This window comes from Lathamus discolor, chromosome 22, assembly GCF_037157495.1.
Source record: "Lathamus discolor isolate bLatDis1 chromosome 22, bLatDis1.hap1, whole genome shotgun sequence".
Taxonomy (NCBI): domain Eukaryota; kingdom Metazoa; phylum Chordata; class Aves; order Psittaciformes; family Psittacidae; genus Lathamus; species Lathamus discolor.
In genome coordinates, this window is record NC_088905.1 from 1,744 (window position 1) to 13,893 (window position 12,150).

General features: G+C 58.7%; 1 protein-coding gene across 1 annotated transcript; it reads left to right on the top strand.

The window, feature by feature from the left end:
• The first annotated feature begins 479 nt into the window (after positions 1-479).
• Positions 480-11,148, top strand: NUDCD3 (NudC domain containing 3). The gene is made up of 4 exons (XM_065659182.1): positions 480-761; positions 4,583-4,726; positions 10,087-10,275; positions 10,459-11,148. Exons 1-4 carry the CDS (start codon positions 495-497, stop codon positions 10,567-10,569), a joined length of 711 nt encoding a protein of 236 aa, XP_065515254.1. The 5' UTR covers positions 480-494; the 3' UTR covers positions 10,570-11,148.
• Positions 11,149-12,150: the final 1,002 nt, after the last annotated feature.

The window sequence follows — 12,150 nt, forward strand, 5'->3', positions numbered from 1 at the left end:
CCCCGTCTCCCCTTTATGTAACGCTCTGCAGCCCCGTGTTTGTAGAGCTCCAGATTGGAGGCTTAGGTACATAGCAAAACACTTTAAAATAACTCTGCCTTTTGTGAGCACCGCAGCTATCTTTAGGAAGGGTTTGGTTTGATTTGAAAGCCTTCTCCGGGAGATTTCGGTGGAATAGATCCTCAGCCTGCCTTTTCAAAGGGACATGGAGTGATGGAGATCTCACATCTTGTCTGGAAACAGTGTATTGATTATCGCTTATTGATCTGATGATCCCCATCCTATCCCCACAACCGCCTCCTCATCCTTCTCCTCAGGTTTCCTCAGCTGGACGGGGCAGTTTGCGCCAAGTGTTGCTCAAGATGCACTTACCCAGTTGTCACATCCCGGGGTTCGTGGAACTCAGCTCTATTACCTCTGTGCCCATCTCCCTGCAGCTGGGATTTTCCCAAACACACTAAAATCAGGAGGAGGACAACCGGCTCTGTTTTCTTATGGTGAACCCGGCTCGCAAGGAGCTCACAGGGTCCTCCCTTTCTGCTTCATGTATCCTACTTTCAGGTTTCCTGCTCTTCCCAGGCTCTACTCCCTCCGACACTTACCATGTCACCTGTTTCTCCCCCTCCAGGAAACAGGAGCAGTTCCAGACAAACCCCGACAGCTACAACGGAGCTGTGCGAGAGAACTACTCTTGGTCCCAAGACTACAGTGACCTGGAGATTAAAGTGCCCGTGCCCAAGCACATTGTGAAAGGCAGACAGGTAAAGTGGTGTTAATGGTGCATCTTCCAGCATTTCCCTTTCCTTCAGGTGCCCAGCTTGCCCAGGAAGCTGTGCTTGGAGCAGGAGGCTCCTTGTCCTTCATACTCAAGAAGGACGATTGGCTGTGCCTTTTTCTCTGGTGCTATGTGTATGGACCCAGCCTGCCTGTGTTCCTGTTGGGACTGCAGTGTCCCATTGCTCCAGCCCTGGCGGGTTCCCTGGCACCACGTGGCACTTTCTTTCTCTGCTTCCACTGACTGCAAAGGCGCCCGCGGGTTTCTGAGCCTGGCTGGGGATGGATGCTCCTTCCCCAGTGCTCCCTCTGGCCTGGCGTGTCTTCTGCCTCTCGTTTGCAAGTGGGAGCTGCTGGAACGGCTCCTCTGGCACTCAGGCTCAGCCTGTGGGAGACTTGGTCTGCTCTGGGTGGAAGGAGCTGGGGCCCCTCTCCCTGGTGGCCTGCACAGCCAGGGGGGTCTCACCTCCCTCCTTGGCTCAGACGGGAACTTTCCTTCTCTGTCACATCAGCTTTTCTTCCCCACTTGTGTCCCCTCCCAGCGAGGGACTCACGGTGCCCATGGTGCCCATGGCTGGCTTTAGTTGGACCCAGACGTTTGAACTATCCTGTCTTTCCCAAGTGCTGTCCTCCCCACGGCTGATCCTGTATTTTTCCATTTGGGAAGTCGTTGCTTCCCCACCTCCTGTCCTCCTCTGCTTCCAGGGCAGCTGAAATGAGTACGCTTGGGTTTGTTCACCAGCTCCAACCTACACAGCTCCGGATCATGCCAAAAGAGTGTATTTGGCAGCAGCAACCCAGACCGGAGGGGTGAGGGAGCAAACGGCTGCCATGAGGACAGCAGGGGACTGGGAGGTACATTGCTCCCAGTGGGTCTCCAAAACAAACCCAGACTGTTTCTTGGAAGGATTCAGGGGCATCCAGGCAGATGTTCCATCCCTCTGCATCCTATTACCACCACGATGCTTCTCGCTGCCCAGGGAGGTACTCTTTGTACTGGGGAAGTTGTGTCCTTGCCAAAACAGAAGCCCATCAGGCTTTGCCTGCCCTGTCCTTTGCCACTCAGAGGCACAAGGGCCTCACCGGGGCAGGAGGAGCGGGGCCAGGATGTGCTTTGCTGACCTTCGCTTGACTCGAGACTTGATTCTCTGTGTCTCCCCCAGTCGTGGGGGGCTGGAAAGAGATGGGTCATGGGCCAGAGCAGGTGGGTCAGAGCCATTTCAAAGCTCGATGGACTTGTGTTTCTGCAGGAAAGAATCATTCCCCTGCATTCAGCAGCACACCTTCATCTTCTGTAAAGATGATCAGGTTCTTGGCTTCTGCCTGCCAAGGCGAGATTAAAACTCTCCCCGGTTTGGTCGCCGGGCTCAGAGTGCGCCCGGCTCTAACACTGCTCAAAATCTTCCTTCTGACACTTTTTTGGATTCAGGCTGTTGCTATGGCACATATACACTCGGGAGAGCTTAAGGTTTCCTTGTATGGAGCTCCAAAAAAGTGCCCGTGGAGCAGGAACGGGTGATGGGGTGGGTGGGAGCATCTTCCCCTGTGCTCCCCACCTCTCTGATCTACTTACAGGAACAACAGGGGCCCGCGGAGCTGAGCACTCCCTGAGCGCTTAACCCAAGATGATGCCAGCGAGCACTGTGTGTGCCTGGCCGCAGGAGCCCGGCCGGATGCCTTCAGAACTCGGGCTTTGCTCCTTTGCATTCCTGGGTGATGTGGGCGTTTTAGCGTGCACAGAAACCGCCATGGTGCAAAACCAGGGCAGAGCCAAGATCCCGGTCTCCTCATGAGTGGCGTTTTGGGGGGCAGAGGTGCTTATGGGGAGCTCATAGGGTGCCACTGCTTGTGGCTGCACTGCTGGCACAGCATGTTCCCAGTGGGATTGCCCTTGGCTTCCCTGCCGTGACTGCCCAGGGTCTGGTGCTGCTTGTCCGTGCCTGGCAAACCCCAGTTTTGGGGCTGTACAGGGCAGGATGGGGCAGTGCAGGTGAGGGGAGTCAGAGGGAGGAAGGGCAGCCCCTCAAAGAGCCCGGCCATCCTCCCATGGAGTGGGGATGCTGGGCAGAGGTGGGGTCAAAGCCCACCAAGGTATCTGAGAAGCTGCCATGTGCACCAAAGCCTGCACTCAGTGGGCACCACTGTGTGTGCACGAGTCCTCTTGGACATTTCTCTCCACCCGAGGTGGGTCAGGGCTCTGTGGTGATGCACACTGTGCTCCCATCACTGCTCCTGGAGGGCTGGGGTGCCAAGAGGGGCTTTGTGCTGGCTGCAGGTAGAAGCCAGTGTTACACTTGCCTCCTGTGCTGGGTTAAGGCTGTGCTGAGAGCCTGGGGTCAGCATCCCTGACCAGGGACCAGGGACCAGGGCAGTCAGTGGTGGCAGGGAGCAGAGCCTTATCCCCACACCTCGCTTCTGGGCCAGAGGAAGCTGCTCTGTGCTGCAGCCTCTCTGGAGATGGTTCCCATCCAGATGCTGTCTGCAGCCGTGTGCTAGGGAGATCCCAAGGGAGCTCATGTCCCTTCCCTGATCCTGTGGGACCGTGGTCCTGCTCCCAGCCAGCTGCAGGGAGCTCAGTGTCACAGTGGGCTGCGTTTCCAGGCCTGTGCTGCAGCCCTGGCAGGTCCCTGTCATACACAGCAGGTCTGGGGGCTTTATCTGGGGGGCATCAATCAGATGCAGCCATGGTGCCCGCCCCGGCTGGAGCGGCTTTGCCTGTCTCTTGCCTGCGTGGAGCTAGTGAGCTGCTGGAAATCTCCTAGGTAATGGATAATGTAATAACATTTCAAATGAGATCTGCAGAGCAGGAGGAAGATCTGGGGGAACTCTGGGAGAGAATGCAGGCAAATCTCACCGCAGTCTCCTCCTTTTGGGCCAGAGACGGGGCAGCGCTGGGGGCCACCAGCCTGCCCCTTCCCAGCCAGGTCCTCCCTCAGTCCCCAGGCTTGGCTTGGGCTCTGCTGGCAGCAGCTCAGGACCAAAAGGGAAAGCAGGGAGCAGATGGTCTCTCTGGAGAGGGAGGTTCTGCGTGCGGCACAACAAAGCTGCAGCCTGCCTCTGTCTCCCCAGGGGAGAGGCATGTCACCTCCGCGGCAGGTCGGAGCAGGGTTCCCCATATGGCTGCTGCGGGCAGGAGCTGGCCCTGTTCCTGAGGACGGAGCTGCCTCGTCCCCTCATCCCCGCAGTAGGGAGAAGGGAGCTGGGCTGCAGCGTCCCCTCCTCACACCCCAGTGGGAGGCCTGGGCTGAGCCTGCCCTGGCTCCCGCACCTTGTGGTGCGGTGCAGCAGAAGGGACAAGCTGCTGCTGCTCTTGCTCGTGTAGAAATCCCTGCATGGCTCCTGCTGGGCAGGGAAGCGCTCAGCCCCCAGGAAGACACCCAGCCATGGCCAGCTCGTCACGGTGACGCTGGACACCCACTGTGCTCCTGCAGAGCTGGCTCACAGCGAGTGGGCATCCAGCCTTTGAGCGCTGCATGGAGGAGGCCTGTAGCTGTTGCTGGGTTTTTCTGTGGGGAAACTGAGGCACGGGGCAGCCACGGTGGCAGAATCAGCTGCCTGGTATCCTTCTGGGGCTCCATCCGCTGGGCCCTGCAGCCTCTGATCCCAGAGAGGTTTCCTTTCTCCTCCGAGCTCTTGCTGCGTGCTGAGAAATGACAGCGGGATTCCCAGGCTCCTGCTACACACGGGGCTGAAAGCTCTTCTCTCTCTCTCATCCCCAGTGAGTGCACTTGACCCCACACCCCACGTAGCACAGCAAGAGGGCAAACAGGAGCCTCCCTGCTTATTTCTTCTCTCTCTGTGTTTCCAGGTGTCTGTGGATATTAGCAGCAGCACGATTCGTGTGGCAGTGCTGGAGGGGAGCAGCCCGCACGTCCTCATGGAAGGGAAACTCACCCACAAGATCAACACGGAGAGTTCCCTCTGGAGCCTGGAGCCAGGGAAGTGTGTTTTGGTAAGGGGGTCTCTGCACCTTGGCCTGCAGCTCTGCTGGGCTTGGCTGGAAAACTGAAGCACCTGGAAGTTTGAGCCAGGTCTGGACGTGGTCTGCCTTTCCCTGTCCAGCATCCAGCTCACTCTGCCCTTTGTGTGCCGTGCCTTGTCTCTGGCTCCTGAGCTGCCCCTCTGAGCAAGCTGGCAAAGCAGCACAGCATTTAGGTTGGGTGAGGAGGGCTCCCAAGCTGCAGCCTGTAGTGGTGGGAGCACATCAGTTATCTAGAGGTGGTCACTGTCCCCTCATCCCAGCACATGAGGTCTGCACATGAGGTCTGCTGGCAGAGAGAGGCCATAGCACTGCACCGTGGCACTAGTGCTGCCTGCCTCTCCTCACCAGCTTTGCCCTCTGGTTCTCCTGCCCCTGGTCCTGCTGCAGCATCCTGCAGATGCCTGTTCATAGAATCATGGAAGTGTTTGGGTTGGAAGGGACCTTAAAACTCATCCAGCTTCAACCCCCTGTCAACCCCTTGGCAACAAGACCATGTTGCCAAAGGCTCTGTCCAACCCGGCTTTAACACTGCCAGGGATGGGGCATTTGCCACTTCTTCGGGCACCCTGTGCCAGCACCTCAGCACCCTCACAGGGAAGAACTTGTGCCTTACCTAACCTGAACTTCCCCTGTTTGAAGCAGTTGCTGTGGCTCCTTCTCTGCCTTCAGCAGCCACCAAGGCTTGTGGTGTGCCTGTGCCCCTGCACCACAGATCTTCCCTCTCAAGGTGGTTCAGGGGCTGTGGCTGCCCAGTAGTGTATTACTGGTGGGTAACACACTCGTTTCTGGTGTGCTCAACAGGCTGAGGTTGTGAGTTCTGTTCCTGGCTGAAACTGGCCTGGGGGTTATGTTGCTGCCCATCAGCCCGGGATCTCAAGTGTCAAACAGTTGTCAAATTCCTGTTTGAGTTTTGGGGCCATTACTTACCCATCTGGATGTACCGGGGGATGACAGACTGTTACCAAGAGAGAGGATCTTCTCCAGCTCCATTAGGCCATGTGAAAAAGGAGGCGGTGGCGTCATTAACCTGTGTTTTAAAGTGTTCTTAAGCTTCTTGAAAATTAGCTGATCTGGAAAGAGAAACAATCCTGGGAAGGAGTAAACTTGTTCAAGAGGAGGTGGCCCAATGGGTGACTGCTGGGAATCCCTGGTGCATGTTCTGAGGATCAGTAAGGGAGGTGATGTTTATTGAATACCCAGTGCCAGAGGAGGAGGATGGGGGCAGGATGGGAGTGGCAGGCAGATGGAATGAGACTTGGGGCAGCGTGGGGAGCAGTCCCATCACCTCCAACCCCTGAGCTGGGTCCCGCCTCCCGTTAGCGTGAGCACGGGGTTGTGAGGCTCCAGCTGGCTGCCAACATATTGATGGTGGGATGGAGTTTCGCTTGAAGAATTGTAGGTAACTGGAGCAGAGTGAGTAATTCTCGTCCAAGAGCATCTCCTTTTCTCATGCGCTGAGTAGCCAAAAGTGGTTTGTGATTCCTCCCAATCCATTCATCAGGAGACATGCAGCCATGTGTTAATGAACTGCTCCGTTCAGTGCCTGTGGGCCTGGACAGGACCCTTCTGGTCACTTGGAGGCTCACAGGGCTTACAGGCCCTTCCTGTTCCTGAATTTGTGCGTCCACACATTGTGCATCCCATGTGCGGGGTCAGGAATGGCTTGGTCCTGCAAAATGCTTTAAGGTGGTACCTGACTTCCCTCCCCGGGACCTGGGGCAGGGGGGATTAATGGCTGAAACTGAGTTCATCAAGTGCCAGCACAGAGTCATCTGAGGACATCCTGGCCACCTTGGATACTGCTTGAGCCACCTGAATGGCTGTGTCCAGAGGAAAGCCCCTATATGCTCATGTTTCTGTGGTCTGTGATGTGAGTTGAGGCAATCCCTGCGGGCACAGCTTGGTCCATGTACGGAGGAGGTGAGATCTCTGCTGCTTGCTCTTGTCCATCTGGGAAGGTTCCAGTTCTGTGCAGAGAGGCTGTTGAGTCCTGCGGACTCTTGCAGACACGTCAATGATCACCGGGATGCCTGCGGACTCCAGGCTCTTCTGTCGACACATCCTCCTGCTCAGGATCCCATCCCAGGCCTGTGCCAAAGCCCTGGTCCCGGGTGTAGTCCCTGTGCTCTCCCTTCTGTGGCACACCCGCTCGCTTGTCAAAAGTGAGGTTAAAATAACTCCACACAAGCTGTTTTTAGAAGTCCCGGCTGGGTGTTGTGCACAACGCGCTTGCTTGGGGATTATTTTTGTGGTTGAGGATTCTTTCCCCCTGTTCCCTCTCTTTTGCTCCTCCTCTCAAGCACTGGTTATCCACACTTGGACTTTTGTCACCAAGTCCTGCCTTGAACAGCAATCACAGTCTTGGGCTTGTCATCTCGTGAGCTGCAAAGCCGAGGTAATAACAGTCTGTGGTGCTCTCCCTCCATCCTGCCCTCCACATCCTGCAGGGACCGTCACCTCCCCAAACATTCCCCACTGACTTTGCTGTTGTTCCCAAAGGAAAGCAAGTGGTGAGAGATTGTTTCTTCAAGACTTATATCCCTTGACAGCATCTCTGCAGCTCTGACAAGGTATTTAGTATCCAAGAGGAAACCTCATGTCATGACAAAGCCCAGCAGTGGCACCAAAGGGCCATGAGCTTCCTGGCAGGGCGTGGAGCTGTGACATGACCCTGTGTGCATACCAGTGATACCTGTCACCCTCTTTGTGCCACTGGAGGATCCCTCAAAGTCTCATCTGGGCTTTGAGCTCATCTGGACTCATTGCAACCCTTTGGGCTGTGGGTTAAGGGCCTCCCTGCAGCCCAGGAGGCCGTTTGGAACCTGCCAGCTGGGAAAGCAGAGCTGCAGTCTGACCAAGAGCCTGGGCACGCTGCAAGGACCTGATCCTTCCTCTGGTTCATGGCCATGGGCATTTCTAGGACCCCAGAGGTCCTGTCTGGGAAACTCGTAGGTTCAGCTTCAAGCATAGGCAAATCAAAGTGAGGAACATAATGAGATTTGTCCTTGTTCCCTCCCCTCTGCTCCCTCATGGAGCCCATCAGGAGCATGCCAGAGCCTTTCTCCATGGGTGGGATTTGCAGGACATCCCCCTGCCTGGGCTGAGACCGGGGCTCTGCCATAGGCTCTTGGTTTTCCTTACCTCAGCCTTCTTGGCAAGGCTCCAGCCTGTATCTCCATCACTCCAGGCACCCAACCAAGTGATGGGCTGGATCAACAAAGGCCATCGGCAGGGACGTCTTGGAGAAACCAGTATGAGACTGTGCTTCCATGCTGGAAGCTGGATCTGTCCATGGCAAGTGCTGCAGCACCACTTCCAGCCACAAAGCCCCAAACTCAGGGTGGTAGAGGGAGAATTTTGCCCTGGCCTGCTGGCATTTCAGAGCCTCACATCAGAAAATGGAGATCCCACCTGGGAGCAAGTCCCGCTTTTCCATCTCTTCACGTGGAAGAAAGGGGGATGAGCAAATTCCCCACATGCACAGGCAGCACCACTGAAATACTGCTGAGGGAATGAATAGTTCCATCTTCCCGTCAGGGTGGGAAGTGGCATGTAGTCAACAAAGTGAGGGCCACGTGTGGGGCAGGGGGAGGAAAGGATCCCCCGAGGGACTGTGGACGAGGGGATCCAGCCAGTCCATGGCTCCGTGGGTTCCCTGGGGCCTGCTGGTGTTGGGGACAGTGGCAGGGCACCAGGGATGGAAGGGAATTCGGTGGGGTTAGGATTTGGGATGGATTTTCCTTCCCCTAATGCTCTGGGATAGAGGTGGGGTGATGGCTGACAAGCCATGGAGTCCTCCAGCACCCATTCATCCCTCTGCTGCCAGGTTGGCTCTGGTGGGGACAGCAGCAATGCCTTGAGAGCTCAGCTCTGTGGGGACATCCCATCCTATTGGTTTCATCTCATCCCTCTTGTTTGAAAGCCTGAGGAGCAGCAGCGCACGTGGAGTGCGCTCCTGACGCTGGCATGTGGCTTCTGCTGCCCCATTGCTCGTCCTGCTTCCCAGGAGATGGCATTCCCAGGGGAACTCATTGTTCCTCCACCTGCCTGCCCAGGTCTGGGAAGCCCCCAGGCACACTTGCAGCGGCTTTTCCTCTCCTCTGAAGGGGAACTGTGCAGTTCAGAGGAGAACAAACACTTTGTGTGGCTGGAAAAGTGAATGCATTCCCGAGCTGGAATGTTTTACCTCTGCTCCCCCAAGATTAAACCCCAGCGACCCCCTCCAGTATTAACTGGTTTTTCTCTTCACACCGCAGACACCAGCTCCGCAGCTTTAAGGGCTGCCCCTGTTTTCCCCTCCAGAGCTGTGGAGCTTCCAGGGAGGTTTGGGTAAATTGTATTGTCCGCCTTTATTGATGGCTTTGCAGAGGCTGACGAATGCCATAAACCTTCCTCGCTGCTGGGGTTAGTGCTGGAATAACACGAGAGGAAGGAGCCCACCTCTCCCGGCAAAATCAGATCAAGGCATTTGGGGGTCATGTTTTGGGATGCCCCAGTGGTGGCATCTTCACCTTCACTGTCACCCACATGAGGGCTCCTGGGCCAGAGGAATGGGGAATAATGGCACTGCACTGGTGGGAGCCGCATGCTCTGCCGGGCAGGGCCCCTTCATCTCATCATATGCCAGCCTGGTTTGGGCTGGAAGGGAGCTTAAAGCTCCTCCAGCTCCAACCCCTGCCGCAGGCAGGGACCCCTTCCACTGGAGCAGCTTGCTCCAAGCCCCTGTGTCCAGCCTGGCCTTGAGCACTGCCAGGGATGGGGCAGCCACAGCTTCTCTGGGCACCCTGTGCCAGCGCCTCAGCACCCTCACAGGGAAGAGCTTCTGCCTAAGAGCTCAGCTCAGTCTCCCCTCGGGCAGGTTCAAGCCATTCCCCTTGGCCTGTCCCTACAGGCCCTTGTCTCAAGCCCCTCTCCAGGTTCCCTGCAGCCCCTTTAGGCACTGGAGCTGCTTTCAGGTCTCCCCTTCAGGAGCCTTCTCTTCTCCAGGCTGCCCCAGCCCAGCTCTCTCAGCCTGGCTCCAGAGCAGAGCTGCTCCAGCCCCTGCAGCATCTCCATGGCCTCCTCTGGCCTCGCGCCAACAGCTCCAGGTCCCTCTGGTGCTGCTGCCCCAGAGCTGGATCAGGGCTGCCGGGGAGGCCTCCCCAGAGCCCAGCAGAGGGGCAGGATCCCCTCCCTGAGCTGCTGCTCGCTCTGGGGGTGCACCCAGCACGGGGTCGGGGAGGGGGGGTAGGTCTGGTTTGGAGCAATGCCTGGGCATAGCTGAGCTCATAGTGGAGGTACCACATCCCAGGGCCTCCTCTCCTGCTCTCTGACCCAAGTTTCACCCCCAGATCAACCTGAACAAGGGGGATGAGTACTGGTGGAACGCCATCCTGGAGGGCGAGGAGCAGATCGACATCGACAAGATCAACAAGGAGCGCTCCATGGCCACAGTGGACGAGGAGGAGCATGCCGTGCTGGACCGCCTCACCTTCGACTACCACCAGAAGCTGCAGGGCAAACCCCAGAGCCATGAGCTGGTAGGTGCTGCCTGCCCCAAACCACCGTGGGGCACTGGTGATGGGTGACCCCCAAGCCTCACCTCGCTGCTCTGGGTGGCTGCATCCCTCACCCAGGGCAAGGGGGGCTGCTGCTGACCCCACAGCGTGGCTGGGTCGGGTGCGTCAGCCCCGGCCTGACAGGAGCCTGTGTTCTGTGTGCAGAAGGTGCATGAGATGCTCAAGAAGGGCTGGGACACCGAGGGCTCCCCCTTCCGCGGCCAGAAGTTCGACCCCTCCATGTTCAACATCTCGCCCGGCGCTGTGCAGTTTTGACAGCGGCACCAAAGGAAGCGGGGAGAGGAGAAGGAGCCCCGAGGGGAGCCCCATCACCCTGGTACCGGCCCCGGTGCTGCCATGTGAACCGGATCCACGTCCCATCACCGCGGCCACCTGGCACCGGGACCCTTCTCCCCTCACCACTGCTGCCGGGCACTCTCCTGTGTTGTGGAATAGACCAAGCTCATTGGGTGGCACAGTCGTTATTCCTGGGGGATGAGGATGCTTCTTTTTGGGATTCGGGATGGGGGAACCCTCCCTGCCCTGCCATTGGGCAGCTTTGCCCCAGCCGGGGGGGGGGGGGGGTCTCCTGGGTTCGCCCCGTTGCCAGGATGGGGCTGGAGGTCAGTGGGGAGCACCTACAACATGGGGGGGGTCCCAGGCAGTGGGCTTCTGGGCTGCAGTGGCCCCCAGCCCCTCCATACCCACAGCGCTGTGGGGTCTGGGATGGGAACCCAGCCCCAGCCTGGTGCTTGCAGCTTCCCACCGACCCCCACCCTGTGGGGAGGGGGTCCCTGCCCCCCCCCTTACACCCACCCGGCCCCCCCCGGTTTGCAATAAACACATTTCTTGAGTGCGGGGCCTGCAAGTGATTCGGTGCCACCACATGGCAGGGAGCATGTACCCCCCCCCCAGCACAGGGACACGCCAGGGGGGGCCTGCTCTGCAGATGGGGGTCTCAGTGCATGGTGGCCAGAGCTGGATTTTGGGGGTGGATCTGGGATAACCAGGGGGGAGTTGGGTTTGTCAGGGTGGGTGCCGGGTGCTTGGTGACTTTGGGGGTACCGACCTCGGGGTCTCGCCTTGCTGCTCTTCGCTCCCATCCCTGTCCTTCCCTCCCCCCCGGCTCCCTCACGCTGTGGCAATGCACAAATAGAACCAGGCTCGGTGCAGCCCCCCTGGCCCCCCCGGCCGCCCACGGTCCCCATGGCAACGGCAGCGCCAGCCGCCAGCCGCCCACCCGCGCCCGTGGGGGCTCCCGCTGCCCGCGCCCCGCATCGCCCCCGGCCACGGTGATGGGCGCCTACGGCCGGGGGGGGGACACACCGCGGTGTGTGTGTGGCCTCCCCCCAGTCAGGCCAGGCAGCTGCGGTGGCCTCTTGTGTGTGCGTGTCCTCAAAGCAAAGCTGCACCCCCCCTGCAGCAGGGCTCTGGCACTGAGGGGCTTCAGGGTGCCCTTGGGGGGGGGATTTTTTCCCCACCCCCCCCCAAGCCGCTTCCCCAGTTGGGGTTCGGGGATTGGTGCCTGGAGGGGTTGTTTGGGGTGACATTGGGAGGGTGCAGTGTTTGGGGGGGTTATGGGGAGGATGGTGGACGGGGTGAATGTGGGGTCCCCGGGGGGGGTCTGGATACTGGGGGTTTGGGGTTGGCAGTGTGGATTTGGGGTCCTCTGGGGGGACGTGCGATCCCTGGGGGGTGTAGGGCTGGATATGGGGTGGGTGCGAGTGTCACCCCCATGTGGGGGGGTTAAGAGGCCCGAGGGGGGTGGGGTAAGGGGGATCCCGGGGGTCCGGGGGGGGGGAGACGACACCGGGGGTGGTCCCAGCGCGGGGGCAGGTCCGGCGTGGGGGGGGGGGG